Source organism: Tursiops truncatus, chromosome 15 (genome assembly GCF_011762595.2).
Source record: "Tursiops truncatus isolate mTurTru1 chromosome 15, mTurTru1.mat.Y, whole genome shotgun sequence".
In the NCBI taxonomy this organism is placed as follows: Eukaryota; Metazoa; Chordata; class Mammalia; order Artiodactyla; family Delphinidae; genus Tursiops; species Tursiops truncatus.
Window position 1 is genome coordinate 16,495,583 of NC_047048.1, and position 19,452 is coordinate 16,515,034.

The 19,452-nt window shown below is 56.4% G+C and overlaps 1 protein-coding gene across 3 annotated transcripts in view; it reads left to right on the forward strand.

Annotated features, from left to right (window-relative positions):
* The first annotated feature begins 15 nt into the window (after positions 1–15).
* The window catches only part of ATP2A1 (ATPase sarcoplasmic/endoplasmic reticulum Ca2+ transporting 1), a 20,275-nt gene continuing 838 nt past the window's right edge, over positions 16–19,452 (forward strand). The window contains exons 1-22 of one of the 3 annotated variants that reach the window (XM_073792155.1): positions 16–1,545; positions 3,367–4,195; positions 4,509–4,526; positions 4,863–4,945; positions 6,338–6,442; positions 7,134–7,272; positions 9,203–9,283; positions 10,168–10,253; positions 10,405–10,702; positions 10,897–11,063; positions 13,869–13,957; positions 14,265–14,367; positions 14,616–14,747; positions 16,038–16,160; positions 16,286–16,504; positions 17,160–17,495; positions 17,693–17,913; positions 18,015–18,217; positions 18,410–18,495; positions 18,594–18,727; positions 18,841–18,958; positions 19,122–19,239. In XM_073792155.1, coding sequence (XP_073648256.1) covers positions 4,078–4,195; positions 4,509–4,526; positions 4,863–4,945; positions 6,338–6,442; positions 7,134–7,272; positions 9,203–9,283; positions 10,168–10,253; positions 10,405–10,702; positions 10,897–11,063; positions 13,869–13,957; positions 14,265–14,367; positions 14,616–14,747; positions 16,038–16,160; positions 16,286–16,504; positions 17,160–17,495; positions 17,693–17,913; positions 18,015–18,217; positions 18,410–18,495; positions 18,594–18,727; positions 18,841–18,958; positions 19,122–19,239 — 2,977 coding nt within the window. In that variant the 5' untranslated portion in view covers positions 16–1,545; positions 3,367–4,077. Of the gene's footprint in view, positions 1,546–3,249; positions 4,196–4,508; positions 4,527–4,862; positions 4,946–6,337; positions 6,443–7,133; positions 7,273–9,202; positions 9,284–10,167; positions 10,254–10,404; positions 10,703–10,896; positions 11,064–13,868; positions 13,958–14,264; positions 14,368–14,615; positions 14,748–16,037; positions 16,161–16,285; positions 16,505–17,159; positions 17,496–17,692; positions 17,914–18,014; positions 18,218–18,409; positions 18,496–18,593; positions 18,728–18,840; positions 18,959–19,121; positions 19,240–19,452 lie in introns of those variants that run through there. The other 2 variants (XM_033840784.2, XM_073792156.1) reach the window with 2 other exon arrangements.

Below are 19,452 nucleotides of genomic sequence, written 5' to 3' on the forward strand. Positions count from 1 at the left end.
CGGGGTCTCCAGCCAGGTTCTCTTAATGGGACAGGACAGTGAACGGCAGGATTGATGACCTCCAAGGAGCCTTCCTGCTCTGAATTCTTCAGTTAAGAAGTTAAGGCTTCCTACCCTCGGGAGAAAGCAGGCCGAGAGAGATTGTAGGGGGGCTGGGCTGGGGGCACAGTGGCTGTGTTGGGAGAGATTTAATGTGGCAGCCAGAGGGACCCAAGGGCAGGCTGACTGCCCCCCTTCTCAGAGCCAAGCTGGGAAGCTGCCAGATAGTTTAGATAAAGAGTGCTGGCTTCCACTCCTACCTTTGCTTCTCATTTGCTGTGTGGCCTGGGCAAGGTGTAGCCTCTCCAGGCCTCAATACCCTTATCTGTAAAATGGGAAGTTTCATCTAGGTTGGATGAAACTGTTTCATCTAGGTTGGAGCTGCTGACATGATTTGCTTGGCCTGGACAATGTTTCCATTGGAATTTCACATAAAAGTTCAGATTACTGGTTTCTCTTGAAAATTAGAAGATCCAGCCTCACGTGGTATCCACCTTCCACATCTGCTCCATCCCCACCAGCCCACTTCACTCACATGATGTGCCTAGCTAGGCCTGTGAGCATTTGAGTTTGCAACATCTCCTCATCCCTGCGCCCCCTCCCCCACCATTAAACCCAGGCTCTCCTCTCTGGACTGAATTGCGGCTGTGCCCTCCTCCAACTGAGGGCACCCCTGGGCTTCCCAGCTCTGTGGGTGCCAACAAGGAGGGGCCGGGTTCTGAAGAATCCCACCTGTCTTGTTGGCCCTCTCCCTTCCCCACCTCCATCCAGCTCCGCCTCTTAACCATTCTGCCTCACTTTCCTTCCCGGGCAGTGTGGAGTCTACACTTCCACGCCCCTCAGCCTCTGCCCCCACCTCCAGGAGGCCCTATGACCGCGCGTATGACCTTGCTATTCTGGGCCTTGCGTCCTATTGGGAGATGGACAGGAGACAGCTGGGCTCACAGGCCACCCATCCTGGGGGCTAGATGGGGGAAGCCTGCTGTCTCTCCTGGTTTTGTCTAATCCCTGGGGCTACCCCAAACCTTGGCCTCAGGAGACTGGGGATAGGATTGGCCTTGCAGAGGGAGGGGGATGGTTCGTGGACCTGGATGCTGTGTTCTCAAAGTGAGATGGCGAGTGAAGGCTGTGGCGCCCCAGGGTAAGCAGGACCTGATCCTCTCCTAATCTAGCAGCAACTGGTGCTGCGAGGCTCCCCCCTCCCCCTAAATCCTGCCAGCCCTCAGGGACTTGCCTTCTGAAGATGTGCCGGGTGGGGGGGGGGAGGGCACAAGAGCCTCCTCACCGCCCCCCGCCCGAACCCCCAAGATTTGCATGTCTTGGCTGGAGGAGCCTAAGACACTTTCCCTCTAAGCCCGTCTATGGATGGTTCAGCTGAAGTTCGGAACTGGTCGGGGATTGAGCAGGCTCTGTCTCTGTGTCCTTCAGAACTACGCCTCTCCCATTCTTGGCTTCAGTGCTCAGGAGGGGATGAAGACCTTGCACCTCTGGGCCTGGAGACCCTAGGTGAGGGCTCCAAGACAGCACGCGCCTGCGTCCCGGTTCACGCCCAGCCTCCCTGACGGTGATCCCTGGCAGCTCTCGGCTGGTGGCTTTCCCTCTCTGGCTCGCTTCCCCTCTGGGAAGCTGGGGGAGGCAGAGATGAATAACCTTACAGGGCCCTGTTGGCAGCAGTGCCCTGTAAAGCCTGCCTCCTTTCCTCGGCCTCATGCTCTCCAGTCCCTTGAAGACGAGATCTGTCCAGTCTTCTCCCCCTTCTCCGTGTTGGGCACTCCTGCTCCTTTAAGACAGTGCCGCTGGCACTCCCCTAGGTGGTGGTGGGGAGAAGCCAGCCCGCACCAAAAGGCTTGGCTAGATGCTGAGCCTGACTCTGGCCTGAGAAGGTGGGTGCTGGGCCAGGTGGAGGGTGTGACCCCCAACACCTCACGCCATGGTCTGAGCCCTCACACCCACACATCGCAGCAGGATTCTGCTTCAGGGAGGGGTTTGTTGGACCCATGAAAAGGGAGAGGGAAGGAGCGCCGTGTCCTCAACTCACCCAAGAGGCTGCCCTCCCCCAGGTCCAGGCAGAGGAAAGGATGGGTATGGGGGGCGAAATCCTTCAGTGCCATCCATCCCTGCTGGCCTACCCACCCCTCAAAAGTGGGGCTTCCCTTTCCTTTGCCCCGCTGTCTCCTGTGCCATTGTCTGCTTAGGAACTTGAGTGCCAGACAGCGAAGCGACCTTGAGAACACTTTCAGTAGCCTATACCCCTCACTGTTCATTTCAGGAAACTGAGGCCTAGATGGAGGAAGGACTTGAGGCCAAGGCCATAAGCCTGCTTCCCCTCACTGACCTCTCACCATTCTCTCATTCAGCCTTTCTCCTCTCTGCCCTTCTTTCTTCCCCTGCCTACACCCCATGCTACCCTCTTGTCTGTTCCTCCCGCAGCTGGTAGTAACCAAGAGACGCCCCTATCCCAGAGCAGGGATGGGGGTGGGGTGTTCAGAGCAGCTGCTTCTCTGAGGAAGCTGATACTGAGGCCAGCCGCTCAGCGACAGCTTGTGGCTTTGCACCCAGCCCTGGGCCCCCACCCACCTGGCTGCCGCGTGCCAGCTCCCTGCTGTCCCTTTTCCCCACTGCTCCTCAGACTTCCCTCTGACCCTGGCAGCCCTGTCTCTATTCCCCCAGCTATGACTGTCCTTATTTCCCCTAGACCTGTCCCCATCAATCTGCCCGCCGTCCATTCCTTTGGTCCAGAGCCTCTGCTCTATCCGGCTTCCCCGAGCCCCTTCCCTTAACGTCCCTTCCCTCAGCCCTCTGCCGACAGGGTATGTGCCCAGGGTATGCCTGAGCACACAGCTCTGATCTTCACTCCCTTTGAGGACAGCTACTTCAGGGCCAGGGCGGAGTGCAACCACACGCCACGTGGGGTCTGCCATGTAAACCCCGTGGGTTAAAGAGAGCACAGTGTGGGATGAGGTGACCCTTATTCCATGACTTGGGGTGACCCCTGCCCCCATTCTGAAACATTGATCCCTCTCCCCCTGCCATCAGCACATTCTGTAGGCTCTTGGGTTACCCGGCTGCCTGGGTATCCCATTTTCTTGGTGGAGGGGATTCCCTGTCAGGGATGCGAGGCCCTGAAGGCTCTGTTCCCAGTGGCTGAGTTAGAGTGATGGGGAGGGGTGGGTAGGGGAGAGACAGGCAGTCCTGGCTTTGCTCACCAGGGCCTGGACACTAAATCCCTTGTTGATGGCTGCGGCATCCCCTCCCTAGGGTAGGGTTACCATCTTCTGCCCTGTCCCCTTGACCCTCTCCCCTCCCTACTTCCCCTTGTCCCTCTAGAGCCACTTCCTCTCGCCCCCAAGGGATGTTCTCCCCCTTTTCAATCCCCTGAGGGTTGGAGTATCTCTGCTGCCCTTTCAACAAGGTAAGTGAGAAAGGAGGAGACTGGGGCAGTAGAAACAGGCAGGTTCAGGGAGATGAGATGGGAAGGGGACACGAGGAAAGGGAACGGTGAAGGCCTGAGAGGAGAAGTGGGTTTAAGGGAAGAACTGGAAGGGGTGAGGTTGGAACAGGAAATTCAGTGCAGCTGAAGAAGTCGAGGCAGTCGGGGGAGGGCTCAGTAGCAGAAGACAGAAAGTGAAGTCTCTCTCTGCCCCCCCTTCCCTGGGGCTGGGGCCACCTTAGCTTCCCTCATGAGTGACATCTCAGGCTGCAGCCCCACTGTTCCCCCTCTGTCAGCAGAAATATCTCTCTCTTCTGACCCCTCCTGCTAGAGTCTCAGCCAGCCAATCCCTGATCTGGGGGAGGGGGGAGCCTGGCCCCCCCCACTCCCTCATAAGGACCAGCTGGGGGCTGGGGCGGGTGGCTGGCTGCTGCAAGTGGAACGGGGCTCAGAGCTTCGTGGAGGGAAGAATAACTTGTGGGGGGGCAGAAGAGAAAAAGGAAGAAACCCAGACAAACAGGCAGGTGGACACACTGAAGAAGGCCCCTGACGTGTGAGAACCCCCCAGAAGGAACACACTGCCCCCTGGCCCCCAGGAAGGGAGCACAATGGAGGCTGCACACTCCAAGACCACAGAAGAGTGTTTGGCCTATTTTGGGGTGAGCGAAACTACAGGCCTTACCCCGGACCAAGTTAAGCGGCATCTGGAGAAATACGGCCACAATGGTAAGTGTCCCTTGATGGACACACATACACACACACACACACACACACACACACACAGACTCACACTCAAACACACTGGAGCCTCTCCCTCCAGGGTATCTTAGGGAAGAGGCAGGACATGGTCCAATGACTGCAACGGAGGGGAGGATACTAAGAAAACAGGGTCCCTGAGACCCTGATTTTTGGGAAGTTTTATGGGATAAAAAACTTTTGGTGGCCTGATTCTCTTACCTTAGCCACAAAGTCCTGGGTGTGGGCGGCATTAGACTGAACTCCAAATGAATATGTCCTTTTCTTCTTTTTCCCTGGGCAGAGCTCCCTGCCGAGGAAGGTAAGTTACTGGAAGCCCTGAGCTCTCATAAATGACACCTCCTCCCCTCTGTGCCCCACTCCCTTCTCCCTGCCCTTTCCTTCCAACTCCTGGGGCAATCGTTCCTCCTCAAAGGTTAGAGTCTGGCTGGGGTCAGAAGTTTCCAGGCACTTTCTCCTTGAGGCATCCAGTCCTTGAACAACTGCCCACCACTTTAAGGAGCCTGTTTCTGGACTCCGGGCCAGCTCCTCTCAGCCCTTTTCTCAGTACCAAATGGCCTGCCGGCACCTGGAGTCCCAGCCGTTCATCCGTTAGACCTTAACCCCGGGGGCCCCCTCCCCTTGCCTCTTCCCTCAGGGAAGTCCCTGTGGGAGTTGGTGGTAGAGCAGTTTGAAGACCTCCTGGTGCGGATCCTTCTCCTGGCCGCCTGCATTTCCTTTGTAAGTGTGGGAGGGCATCTGGGGGCAGGCTGGGAGCGTGGGTTGGGGGATCTGGAGAGTCTGCTGGCGGGCAGCTCCAAATCATCGGCTCCTGTAGACCAAGCATTCAGCATCCTTTCCTACAGACCAGAAATGAGGGAGGTGGGGTGACGCTGATTTGTATACTCCTCTGTCCTCCCCCACACCCCGCAGGCAGGTTTTATTTTAAGCTTTAAGGGTGTTCTCAGCCAAAACACTGAAGTTAAGCCGCCCCCGGAGCTTCAAGGGCTCCGAGGGCTCGGGTTACCCCCGCGAAGCGCTGGGCTCCGCGGCTCCAACGCTGCTGCTGTTCCCAGGCCACCGCTGCTCCCAGCATGCCCCGGGGGCACATGCACTGCTCCACCAATCCCGCGGCATCCTGGCGCCCCTGCCCCGCCCTCCTGACACTGATTGGTCGAGGCAGAGACTCCCCTCGTAGAGGCGGGAAAGAGCTGCTGGTGCGAGGGTGACTCCAAAGAACCAGAGCCTCTCCTGTCTCTGGGCCTCACCTCCCTACTCACCCCATCAGGGCTAGAACTCCCAGGATCCCCCTCGTCACCTACCTGGCCTGACCCTCCCCTTCCTCCTCACAGCCTCAGGGCTGCCCCACGCCGGGTCTCAAGGCCCTGCCACCTCTCCTGCCCTGGAGCTCCCCTCGGCACCCACCATCCTAGCAGGCCGGCCTGCGTTTTGGAGTTTCTTCCTTAACATCTTAATGGTCCTGGAAGACAAGACTCTGGAGGCAAAGAAGTCTCCCTGTCCCCTGGTGTCTTTAGTGGAGGCCCCTGGGCCCCTGAGTGTAGCTGGCAGGGCCTCACTTCTCCCTCCTCAGATTTGCTCCTTGACATTTGCCTGAGGCTGTTGCCTGGCAGAGGCAACAGCTGGGGTGGGGTGTGCACAGGAGGCCCCGTAACACTATCCCCCACTTCTGCTCCCTCATGAAATTGGAGCTCCCCTGCCTTGGGCTGTTGGGGGAGGGCCGTGCGTGGGCCGGGCGCCTGCGAGGACCACAGGGTTTTTCCTACTGAGTTTTGGCTCCCGGGGGATGGATGTGGCTGCGGGGGTAGTTGGCCTGGGTGTCCCCTGAGCTTCGTTTACAAGCCAGTAACTTGGTCAGGGAAACCTGAAAGCATTCCCAGTTAATCCCCTAGCTGCGCATGTCTGTGCCGGCCTGCACCCGCTGAATAACAGTAGTGGCCACGCTTACGTGAGTTCGAGCTGTGGAGCACGTAGACCCTTAAAGGGATGTGGGGCTGCAGTGCCCCCGTGGTGCCCTGCCCCGTTTGCTCCTGCACATGTTCTCACCTCCATTTCCTCTCCTTCCTCACGTGAGGGGCTTTAGAACCTGTTATTCTCCCTTCCCTTGCTCCCCAGGTGCTGGCCTGGTTCGAGGAAGGCGAAGAGACCATCACCGCCTTTGTTGAACCCTTTGTCATCCTCTTGATCCTCATTGCCAATGCCATCGTGGGGGTTTGGCAGGTTAGCTTTGACCCCGCCTCATTCCCTCACATCCTGACACTGGACGTGAGGCCAGCCTCCCTCCCTGTCTCCTTCTCCTCCATCACTTACCCTGGGCTTGCCTTGTTCTGAATTGGGCAAAAGGACCAGAATGTTGGAAAGAGGCAGGAGACTGGTGTTCCCGCTGTCACTTGCTGGTTGTACAACCCTGGGCAGGTTCCTTCATCTCTCTGAGTCTCAGTTTCCTCATCCATAAAATGGGGCTCATAATCCTATCCCTCAGAGTTGTGGTGAAATTTAACAAGATGATGAGTGTGAAAGTGCCCAGCCCTGTGTCTGGCATAAAGGAGGATCTCAGGAAATGCTAGTTTGATGTCCTTCTTTCTCTTACCTTATACCATCCTCTGCTTCTCCTGTCCCCTGCTTTCTGGTTTTCTTTGTTTCTCCTTCCTTCTCTCCCCGAAACCCCCTTACCTGTTCTCAGCTGTGGGTGATGGTTTCCTTAACCGTCATGTGGGGTTTGTCTGCTCCCCTGGGCCAGGAGCCAGGACTGCATAACCTGCCTCCTTCTCTGTGATGCCCCTACTTCCCCCGAGACTCTGGCCCCTGCTCCTGCATCCCTACACCTCCCCATCCTCCCTGACCAGTCCTCTGTCACTCCACAACCTTCCTCCCTCTGCTGACCCTCCCCTCCTCAACCCTGTCCCCCCAGGAAAGGAATGCAGAGAATGCCATTGAGGCTCTGAAGGAATATGAACCGGAGATGGGGAAGGTCTACCGGGCTGACCGCAAGTCAGTGCAAAGGATCAAGGCTCGGGACATTGTCCCCGGAGACATCGTGGAGGTGGCTGGTGAGTGATGGGGACGAGTGGTCCAGGATGGGTTCGAGGCCAAGAAGATGTGCATGTTGGGGGCTGGTCGGGCCCTGATCCCCACTGTCCAGGAGGTAGCCAGGGTGGTGGAGTCTCTGCTTCTCCTTCCCAGACTCCTCAGGAGGTCACCCCAGGGCACTGTGGCCACAGCACCCCCTCTCCATCAGAGTCTCAGCAGGAACAGCCAGTCCTGTCCCTGACGCTGCAGGCAGACCCCTGCTCCCCCTCCTCTCACCCAGCACTTGCAAGTAACAGGTGGAACCCAGTCCCTGCCAATGGCCCTGTCTCCACCCCCCTCCTGAGGCCTGGCTTCCCTCTCCTTCCACCCACCCCCAAGCTTGGTCAGCTTTAAATCTTGACCTCTCGGTACCCTTGAGGCTTCTCAAAGGGGAAGGAGCAAGGGTAGAAGGGAGGAGGGGGGCCGGAGGCTCAAGCCCCCGACCATGTAAGGGAAACTCAGGCCCCAGCAGAGAGCACGGGACTGGGAGGAGGGGAGCTCAAGGAGGGCCCCGCCTCTCCGCTGAGGGACACTTAATGCCTGACCAGGGAGGGGTGGGGGCCGGGAGGCTAAGATTACTGGAATTCTGCCCCCTTCAGCGGTTTTTATATTTGCCCTGTGCAGGCCTTCCCACGGCTCCAGGCCCCTGGCATAGGAAGATGTGTCTTTCTAGGCCTACTTCCCTCCACCAGATACCCAAGTCCCCACCCTGGGAAGCTTGGTGACAGGGAGGGCGGGTGGGCTGAAGACTCCGGTGCCTCATCACAGGGCCGTCCTGCCACGGTGACAGTTTGGAGTCAGCGCCATGAATGTCTATAAATATCGCTTCAGTTTGGGTGACAGGGTGTCCCGCCCAACTCCATTGCCGACCTCCTCCCTCCTCCATCAGTTTCCTCTGGCACCGGAGGAGGAACCTTGGGGACGGGGAAAGGAAAGCAGTCAAACCCCACCCCCAGGACCATCCTTGGGACCAGGCGGGATGAGGCTGGGAGGCAGTTGTCTTCCTTGGAGGCCTCGAAGTCTGGTGGGGCATCTGCCGTGTTCCCCAGCAAGTTTCCTTTGTGGACCCCCTCCTTCTGTGCACATCCCTTGCCCTCCCCCTCCCTGTTTTCTCAGCTCTCTGCTGTGTATGGCTTCCCCCCCCACCGCCCCCCACCCCGCCCAGAGCCTTGTTTCCTGCAGACTCCCCTTCTCTGCTGCCGTCTCCCCAGATCGCTCACCGTGGCTTCCTGCCTTCCCCAGATACTCAGACCAGGGCCCGGCAGGCTTCTGATGTGCGTCCCATCCACGCCGTGTGGACCTGCCAGGCCTGCACCCTCTGCCTCCGCTGCTCCGCCTTCTCCGCCTGCATTTGTCCTTCTCACACTTCTCTCTCCTGCTTCTCACTCCACCTTTTGTCTGGGTTGACATTGATTTTCTCAATTCCCATATTTTCCTCCTGTTTCTTGCTGCCTTCTCCGGCTGTTCCACTTTGTTCTCCGCCACGGACGCAGGTCTGTGAGACTTACCCTGTTTTCTCTAGTTCTTTCCTTGCCTGTCCCTCCTCACCTTTCTCCCTCGTGTTTCCCTCTCTGTTTTGCTCTCTCTCGGCCTCAGTTTTAGTTTCTCGTTAGATGACAGGATTGGCCCTGATTTTCCCTGTGTCATTCAGGGTACATTTATTGAGCACATACTGTGTGCCCAGACCTCCCCTCGCCAGGCTCACAGCCTGGTAGGGAGAAAAACATTCAGCAGGGGGGACAATTGGAGTGAGTGTTAGAGGGGGATGCTTGCTTGGGTGACAGGAGCACAACCCGGGTGACCTCCCTGAGACCTGGAGGATGAGGTGAGATCATCAAAGACTGGGTTTTTCTTAGGAAGAAAGAAAACTCCCATCTCAGCTGACTTCACTCTCCTCTCGTCTCTCCACAGTGGGGGACAAAGTCCCTGCAGATATCCGAATCCTCACCATCAAGTCCACCACCCTCCGGGTCGACCAGTCCATCCTGACAGGTCTGCTGGCCAGGGTCAGGGGATGCATCAAAGGGGAGGGTGATGAGGATTTGATGAGGGAAGAGCTGAGTGGACAGACAGGGATGAAAGGGGGCCCTCAGCAGTAGGGCCCCCTCCTGGCCCCGTAGTGGCAGCGACATCAACCCTGCTCAGCTTTGCCCACTGCCTAAGCCTGGAACACGAGGGGTCATGGGAAATGGCGGGATGTTTGTCCCCATTTCCAGATGGCCATCAACCCGTCCCTTCCACACGGACATACGGACCCGCTCACCCAGAGAACTATCCTGCCTCCTCAGAAGCCCCCAACTGAGGAAGCAGAGATTCTGGGATAGGATGCAGGGTTCAGATACACTTAAAACCTCAGCTGCTTCTCCTTTTGTCCTGGGAGAGAGAGGGTGAAGAACCAGTGCGCATGCTCCATGGTCCAAGGGGGCAGGGTGGGCTGGCCCAGGGTGATTGCCTGAGCTCCTGCCATTCAGGTGAAGGAGGCAAGGTCCCAAGGGTGGGGGCCGCTCCCTCCCAGGAACGTGCTTTCCAGTTGGCTGCGCACTTCCACACACGTCGGCTTGTTTGACTTTCACCAAGACCTTGCTCTGAAGTGTACACATCCTTGTCCCCATTTTACAGAAGAGCAAACCAAGGCTAAGTGATCCAAAGCCATGCTGCTTGTGAGTGGTCAGGCTGGGAGTGGGGTCAAGGTCTTTTCACTCTAGGTGCAGTGGGTTTCCCATCTGCCTCCAGGGCCTTCCTCCAGAGTCCAGACTTCCTCCAGGATTGTTGCTTGGTCCTTACCAGGCCCTGTCCCGCCAAGCAGAGAGTTGCGGGGGGAAGTATGGGAGAACGACATGATGTCATCTGAAAACCCCTCTGCCCCTTCTCCACAGGCGAGTCTGTCTCTGTCATCAAGCACACAGAACCTGTTCCCGACCCCCGAGCTGTCAACCAGGATAAGAAGAACATGCTCTTCTCGGTGAGGCTTCCAGGGCCAGCTGTCGTGCGCTCAAGCCGGGGGCCCTGGTCTGGGAGAGACATGGCGGTGTGGGAAGAGATGAGACCCACAGCTGGGGGGATGCGGCACGAGGGGCGTCACCTGACTCCCTGCCTCTTCTTCCCCCTCCAAGGGCACCAACATTGCAGCCGGTAAGGCCATAGGCATCGTGGCCTCTACCGGTGTGAACACTGAGATTGGGAAGATCCGTGACCAAATGGCCGCGACGGAGCAGGACAAGACCCCTCTGCAGCAGAAGCTGGATGAGTTTGGGGAGCAGCTCTCCAAGGTCATCTCCCTCATCTGCGTGGCCGTGTGGCTCATCAATATTGGCCACTTCAACGATCCCATCCACGGGGGCTCCTGGATCCGTGGTGCCATCTACTACTTTAAGATTGCCGTGGCCCTCGCTGTGGCTGCAATCCCAGAAGGTAGGGCCACCTCTCTCTTTCCTCCCATTCGCTGATCTCATCTGCAGAGATCCTTTACCCAAATAAGGTAACAGTTACGCGTTCCAGGGATCGGGACCCGATACCTTTGGGAGCTGCTCTTCAGCCTACCCCACTAGGCCTCTCCCTCCCTCCCCCAGTGTCGTTCCCTCACCCCCTCTCCTTCCTCGCCACAGGCCTTCCTGCAGTCATCACCACCTGCCTGGCCCTGGGCACCCGCCGGATGGCAAAGAAGAACGCAATTGTGAGGAGCTTGCCCTCCGTGGAGACGCTGGGCTGCACCTCTGTCATCTGTTCCGACAAGACAGGCACCCTCACCACGAACCAGATGTCTGTCTGCAAGGTCAGGGAAGGGTGGCAACTCCCACTTAGATGGGAGGTGAAACGAGCCGTCCAAAGTTGTGGTTACCCCTTCATCATGGGTAGCTTTTCATTTTGGCCTGAGAAAGAAATGCTTAGATGGCACAGAGAGTGCCATCCTGCCAGCTAGGATAGGGAGCAGAGAAGCCCCCCTGGCCCAGGCAGGCAGCTCCCTGCAGCCTCCGTCCGTGTGCTAGGTGCTGCCCTGTGTTATCTCTAATCCCCCAGAGCAGCCCTTCAGGGGAAGGTCTTGTTTACCCAGTTTTCCCAAAGAGGGAACTGAGGCTCTAGGAGATTCAGTGCACAGTTAATAAGGAGCAGAATTGAGTTTCAAACCCAAGTCTGTCTGGCCCTAGAGTGCCTGCCTGTGCACCAGGCTACCCTCCAGAGTGGTCATCCATGACAGGGCCCGGGGAGCCCAGCCACACGAATCTTGAACAGCATTTCCTGAACCAGGGCCCTTGATCTTTTCCGTGCCTTGGACTCTTTTTTATATATATATAAATTTATTTATTTGTTTATTTATTTTTGGTTGCATTGGGTCTTCATTGCTGCGCGTGGGCTTTCTCTAGTTGAGGTGAGCAGGGGCTACTCTTCCTTGCGGTGCGTGGGCTTCTCGTTGCAGTGGCTTCTCTTGTTGCGGAGCACGGGCTCTCGGCTCACGGGCTTCAGTAGTTGTGGCACGCAGGCTCAGTAGTTGTGGCTCGTGGGCTCTAGAGCGCAGGCTCAGTAGTTGTGGCGCATGGGCTTAGTTGCTCTGCGGTATGTGGGATCTTCCCAGGCCAGGGCGGTAATCCATGTCCCCTGCATTGGCAGGCAGATTCTTAACCACTGCGCCACCAGGGAAGTCCCGCCTTGGACTCTTTGGCAGTCTGGATCTCTACATTTAATATTTTCAATGTATAAAATAAAACGCACAGGATTCTGTTTCTAAAATACATCGGATTGGGAATTCCCTGGTGGTCCAGTGGTTAGGACTTGGTGCTTTCACTGCAGTGAGCCCGGGTTCGATCCCTGGTCAGGGAACTAAGATCCTGCTAGCCACACAGCGCGGCCAAAAACATAAATTAAATAAAATACTTTGGACTGGGCTTCCCTGGTGGCGCAGTGGTTAAGAATCCGCCTGCCAATGCAGGGGACATGGGTTCAAGCCCTGGTCCGGGAAGATCCCACATGCCGCTGAGCAGCTAAGCCAGTGCGCCACAACTACTGAGTCTGCACTCTACAGCCCACGAACCACAACTACTGAGCACACGTGCCGCAACTACTGAAGCCCACGCCCCAGAGCCCGTGCTCCTCAACAAGAGAAGCCACTGCAATGAGAAGCCCACGCACCACAATGAAGAGTAGACCCCGCTCTCCGCAACTAGAGAGAAGCCCGAGCGCAGCAATGAAGACCCAACGCAACCAAAAAAAATAAAAATAAATAAATTTAAAAAAACTACGCATTTAAAAAATAAATAAATTGAGTGGCTCTATTAAAAAAAATACATTGGATTACAGAGGAAGCCAATGATTGAAATACAGTAGTCAAAATATTTTAAAAACAGATTTGTACGTATAGCTGATTCACTTTGTTATACAGCAGAAACTAACACAACATTGTAAAGCAATTATACTCCAATAAAGATGTTAAAAAAACCCACAGATTTGTGATTTGGTAAAACGTATGCTTCTTTATTAATGTATTAAGTAGCAAGTCCAGCAGTGGGTCTCACAATTGCCATAACGCTGAAGCAGTGATGAGCGTAAATGCTGTTTTGAGAGCCCTGCAACAATACAATGTGACAAGAGAGTATTTGTGATTATATTGGTGGCCAAGTCACAGGTTTTGCTAATATTAATGTGGTCCATGCCCCCATTCATAATTGGATGGAAATGCTAAATGTCAGAGAGAAAATAAAAGATGTAATTTTTGTTTCGCCATCAAAGTTCACAGACACCCTTGGTCCGGGGTGTCATCCATGGACCCCAGGCAAAGAACCCCTGACCTAAACAGAGTTTTCTGGAATAGCATGTTTGTGAAACAGAAATTGGTGTCCTAAGGATCAAGGGTTGTGTGGTCAGACCAGGCCGAGAAAGGCTGTACCACATGCCTGTTGGCATTTGAAAGCCTCAGAGAAGGCTGACCATAGAGAGGGTGGATTTCGCTCAGTTTAAACGAGTTTGCCAAACTTACCTGGCCACAGAACCATTTTATCCTGGAGCACATCTTAAGCCCCATCCCTTCCACGCGTGCTCTGGCTCAGAGTGGGCTGCTCCCCTCTGCTCTGTGTGATCTCCATCCCTCCAAAGCACAGGCTTCAAAGCCAGACCACTGGTCTTCTGTCATGTTTCATAAAAATGAATTAATTGCCCACATTTGAAAAGTCAAGGGATATCATAGGAAAATAACCTGAATTTCTAATTCTTCCTGCAAAACTGGAAGATCTGGCCACAAGAGGCTGGAGCTGTAGATGGGCCATGTACGGACAGGTAGACTGGTGGCCACCACACCTTGTGATGCACGTCTTATTTTACTAATTGATCTGGAAGAACCTCCAGCATGGCCTTTTGTTTTAAGGCCATGAACACAGAACTTAGAGAATGATTTGCAAGGGAGTGGTGTGAGAGGGGAGGAAAAGGGAGGAAAAGGGAAGGACGAATCAGGGGATGATGGTGGGAAGTTGGGTAAGTCCTAGCAGATGGCCGGGTAGAGGGACACTTGGGGCACGGGCCCCCTCGGTGCAGACTGCCTTCGGGGATGGGGAGAGTTAAACATCTGTGTGCATGCCCTTGTCCTCTGCAGATGTTCATCATCGAAAAGGTGGAGGGGGACATCTGCCTTCTGAACAAGTTCTCTATCACTGGCTCCACTTACGCTCCAGAAGGAGAGGTGTAAGTTCCCCCAAAGTCGTCTTCCCAGTTCCTCGTGCCCCTCCCCACCACACACACACACACACACACACACACACACACACACACACACACACACACACACACACACATCCTCTCTCCCTGGGGCCTCCCTCTAGTTTTGTCTTCCTGTTTCTCTCTTGTTCCTTCCCCAACCTTATTCTCTCTCCCACCTGATCTCCAAGTTGGTTGCCATCTCCTTGCTGCATTCCCTGTGCTCTCTCTGCATCTCATTCCCTATCTTCTCTACCTGTCTCTTTCCCTTCCTTCCTCCCCACCCGGCCGCCAGCTTGAAGAATGATAAGCCAGTCCGGACAGGGCAGTATGATGGGCTGGTAGAGCTAGCCACCATTTGTGCCCTCTGCAATGACTCCTCCTTGGACTTCAATGAGGTAACCTCTCCACTCCTGAAGCCGCCCCTCCTTCCCCCTCCAGCTGCCTCAGAGTCCAGGCCTCCTCGACAGGCCGCAAGGAAGGGCTCGGGGGAAGGGGGTCCCTTGTACCAAGCCCTCTCCTGGGTGTAAGGGGAAGAGAGTGGCTTGCTCCCTTCCTGTTCTAGGTGGAAGGTGGGCATGATAGATGGGAGCACGGGGCTGGGAGCCCAGGGCACCTACTTCCTCTTCCTCCTCTGCCCTCTCAGGCCAAAGGTGCTTATGAGAAGGTGGGCGAGGCCACCGAGACTGCACTCACCACCCTGGTGGAGAAGATGAATGTATTCAACACTGAACTGAGAAACCTCTCAAAGGTGGAGAGGGCCAACGCCTGCAACTTGGTGAGTCTAGGCACTCCCTCCCACGGTCCTTCTCCAGCCCATACTGTACAGGCCAGGACCTAAGGAACCTCAGGAGACAGGGCCCCCCACCCCCACCCAGGTCAGGCTGGTCAGGGCCTTGTGCCCCATGCTGGGACCCAGCCGGCACAGGCAGAGAGCCTCTCCGCAGCTTTCCTTGGCAAGGCTGACTTGGGGTAGGACCTACTGCACCTGCACTTACACTGCTCTTCCTGGTGCCCGGTTGCAGCATCCCTGGAAGAATTTAAGATCACTTTTCCTGTCGTGTCCCTAGTTGAAAGGGACAGAGCTGGACACAGAAACCACAAGTGACCCATCCTGGGACAGCCCCAATTTCAACTATTCCCCATTGTCTCTAGAAACACACTTGTTTTTATCAGATCACAATGCCTGATTTAGGATTTGGGAAATATGACTGCCTCATATGCCTCTGCTTCCCCGTGTCCAGGTGAACAAGCCCAATTCTGTGACCATCACTCCAAGTTCTTGCTATTCATATTTACTGAATGTCTCTATTGAATTCCTCTGGGGTATTATATTATATTCCCCACACCGCTCGTTCCTTTTTTTTTCATATAGGCAAGATGCTCATGGCTGCTTTATTTAATATGACAAAAATAATGCAAACAACCTAAGTATTTATCAATACAGGATTCATTTTAAAAATTTACAAATGATAATAAAAACATCAAATTATTTTTAATTTTATTTATCGTTTTTATTTTTGTTTTGTGGAGAAACATCTAGAATGCATGTGGCACATTCACTTTTATGGAGTGCTTAGTACTACGTGCCAGGTACCAGCTCTCCATTGTCTAGCAACGTACGTCTGTAGACTCACACAGGTGGTTGTCTACATTTAAATGATTACATAAAAGTAGAAACTCAGTTCTTCAGCTGCACTCATCACATTCCCCAGGCTCAGTAGCCGTTGTTCGATTGCACCGTATTGAACCATCCAGATTATTAAACATTCCCATCATCACGGAAGGTTCTATCGGGCAGTGCCACACTACGCCGTCCTGTTTCTATTGTGCTTTAACCTGAACATAGTAAGACAGTGGCAGCACTAGCCTTGGAATTATCTCCATTTCTGCTGTAGGCAGCAGACTTAGCTTTATCTCAGACTCAGCTTGGGGTCTGCTCTGACCTCCAGATCCTTTTCGACTATGTTTTAAAGGGTCTGGGACTCTTCCCTTCTAGCATAGCATCATCACTCTTTCTCCACTGGTCTCATATCTGGCCTCTCCCTCCCTGTCTCCTCTCTCTCAGGTGATCCGCCAGCTAATGAAGAAGGAATTCACCCTGGAGTTCTCCCGGGACAGAAAGTCCATGTCTGTCTATTGCTCTCCAGCAAAATCCCGGGCTGCTGTGGGCAACAAAATGTTTGTCAAGGTCAGGAATCCGAGTGCGCCTCAGCCCCGCTTCTTCCCAGTCCTGAACCCTCCTCTCTTCTCCCTGCCCCGCTCACCGTGCACTGGAAGGAACAGTAGTGTCTGAATACTGTTCTGTTCTCCTAGGGTGCCCCAGAGGGGGTCATCGATCGCTGTAACTACGTGCGAGTCGGCACCACTCGGGTGCCCATGACAGGGCCAGTGAAGGAGACGATTCTGTCGGTAATCAAGGAGTGGGGCACTGGCCGGGACACCCTGCGCTGCCTGGCCCTGGCCACCCGGGACACCCCCCCAAAGCGAGAGGAGATGGTCCTGGATGACTCTTCCAGGTTCATGGAGTACGAGGTGAGCAGACAGAAGCATCCCGTTGTCCCAGAGTCACCTGCCTCACCCCTTCCGCCACCCTTGTCATTTCCTACTTCGTCACGGGGCCTAGAATCACAGGACGTTAGAGTTTGAGAGAACCTTAGGAATAATCCAGCCCAGGGCTACTTGGCCTGTGGTCCGTGGACCCATCTGAGATGAGGTGAGGTGCTTGCTCCAGAACAGAAGCCAGCCAGGTCCACTCGGGTTTAGCTGATGTGTTTCCACAGTGAGGTTTTCTAAGGACGTGCATCAGCCTCCATTCTGGCACTAGCGCTTTATCTCGTAGTGGACCTGCTCTCTGAACAGCACCAAAGCCCGCTCCATCTTACAGAGGGAACAGCGTGGCCTGGCAGGTAACACAGATTTGCTCCAAGTTGTAGACCAAGTGAGCAGCCCTGCTGAAAGCAGAAACCACCTGCCTCACTTCCAGTTCGAGTTCTTTCTATGAAAGACACGCTCTGCCATCTACAATGGGCCTGGCACCGCCAGGCCTGCAGACACACATGTGAACATTTCCCACCCCTGAGCTTTGAGGCCCCACTGAGGTTTAAACACCAGGCCCAGGGACAGCTCTCCCCTCAGCTCCCCCCAGGCTTCCTCCTTGACCCTGTCGCTCTCTTCTCTGTCTCCCCAGACGGACCTGACATTCGTTGGCGTGGTGGGCATGCTGGACCCGCCCCGCAAGGAGGTCACAGACTCTATCCTCCTGTGCCGTGATGCTGGCATCCGAGTGATCATGATCACTGGGGACAACAAGGGCACAGCCATTGCCATCTGCCGACGAATTGGCATCTTCGGGGAGAACGAGGATGTGGCTGACCGAGCCTACACTGGCCGGGAGTTTGATGACCTGCCCCTGACCACGCAGCGGGAGGCCTGCAAACGCGCCTGCTGCTTTGCCCGTGTGGAGCCCTCGCACAAGTCGAAGATCGTGGAGTATCTGCAGTCCTACGATGAGATCACAGCGATGGTGAGAAGACTGGCGTGGGGCGGTCTGCTTGGTGTCTATTGAGATGACCGTCCTGGGGAGCTGGGGACCGAGGGAGGACGGGGCTGAGCAGGGGCCCTGGCGAGATGCACGGAGGGGAGGGATTCGGGCCCCGATGGAAGAGTCTCAAGGAGGGTACGAGGAAGGGGCTGGTGCCCACCTTCTCTCCCTCCCCACAGACAGGTGATGGCGTCAACGACGCCCCTGCCCTGAAGAAGGCGGAGATCGGCATTGCCATGGGATCCGGCACCGCCGTGGCCAAGTCGGCCTCCGAGATGGTACTGGCCGACGACAACTTCTCCACCATCGTGGCTGCCGTGGAGGAGGGCCGCGCCATCTACAACAACATGAAGCAGTTCATCCGCTACCTCATCTCTTCCAACGTGGGAGAGGTGGTCTGGTGAGCAGCCGGGAAGGGCATCTAGGAGGAGCTCGGGGCTGGTGGGGGGTGACCACAGGCCTGGGAGGCAAGACAGACGTGTGACCTCCTCCTTCTGGCAGCATCTTCCTGACAGCTGCCCTGGGGCTGCCTGAGGCCCTGATCCCCGTGCAGCTGCTGTGGGTGAACCTGGTGACAGACGGGCTCCCGGCCACAGCCCTGGGCTTCAACCCCCCAGACTTGGACATCATGGACCGGCCCCCCCGGAGCCCCAAGGAGCCCCTCATCAGTGGCTGGCTCTTCTTCCGCTACATGGCAATTGGGGGTGAGCAGGATGAGACCCCACACCCCTTCCCGACCCTCAGGGCTGATCCCCTCTCTGGGACACCAGCTTCCCCACAGCAGCCACTGCGGCAGGCCCTCTTCCTCCAGCTGCTGTTCATGGCCAGGAGGCCCTCTCAGCTCCTCCCGTCTCCCCAGCCCTGGGCCCCCAACTCCCATCTTCTCTCCACCACAGGCTATGTGGGTGCAGCCACGGTGGGAGCAGCAGCCTGGTGGTTCCTATACGCTGAGGACGGGCCTCACATCACCTACAGCCAGCTGGTAGGGCAGCACGGAGGGAGGTGGGAGGAGGCGAGGGGAGCAGGAGGGTGGCGTGGAGGCTTTTTCGGAACCCCGGCTTCTCCCCTCTCCTCCTGCAGACTCACTACATGAAGTGTGCGGAGCACAACCCTGACTTTGAGGGTGTGGATTGCGAGGTCTTCGAGGCCCCCGAGCCCATGACCATGGCCTTGTCCGTGCTGGTTACCATCGAGATGTGCAATGCTCTCAACAGGTGGGGTCCGCGCTCTCTCCCTCTGCGGCCCTCTGGAGGCCACCCTCCCCCTGCTTACCGCTTCTCTCCCCTTGTGCCTCCACCCCTGGCTCCGCCCGGCCGCCCCCTTGCAGCCTGTCTGAGAACCAGTCCCTCCTGCGGATGCCGCCCTGGGTGAACATCTGGCTGGTGGGCTCCATCTGCCTCTCCATGTCCCTCCACTTCCTCATCCTCTACGTGGACCCTCTGCCGGTGAGCCTTCTTCTGGCCAGGGGCTGCCTGCCCCCCCCCACCCACAGGGGGCCTCTGCAGGGGTCCGCGACCACGACCCCTGCCAGAGGGAGGAGGGCGGGGTCAGGCTGGCGCAGTGGCAGCTCCTGGGCTCCTTCTCACTGCCCTTCCCGCCTCCTCCCAGATGATCTTCAAGCTGCAGGCCCTGGACCTGCCCCATTGGCTCATGGTCTTCAAGATCTCGTTACCAGTCATCGGGCTCGATGAACTCCTCAAGTTCATTGCTCGGAACTACCTGGAGGGTAAGAGCGCGCCGCCCCCAGCCCTGTCAGCCCCTGGCCCCTGACACAGCCCCTCCCTCCAGGCCATGAAGGCGCCTGCCCCGCTTCCTTGTCAGGTGGGTGAGTTCCCGGAGCCCCAGCAGGCCCCGTGTCCTCCGCCGAGGGGCGCACCCAGCCCCTGCCCCGCCTTTGCCCGCTCCTCCGAGCCCGTCTCCTTGGCGCCCCAAAGCCTCC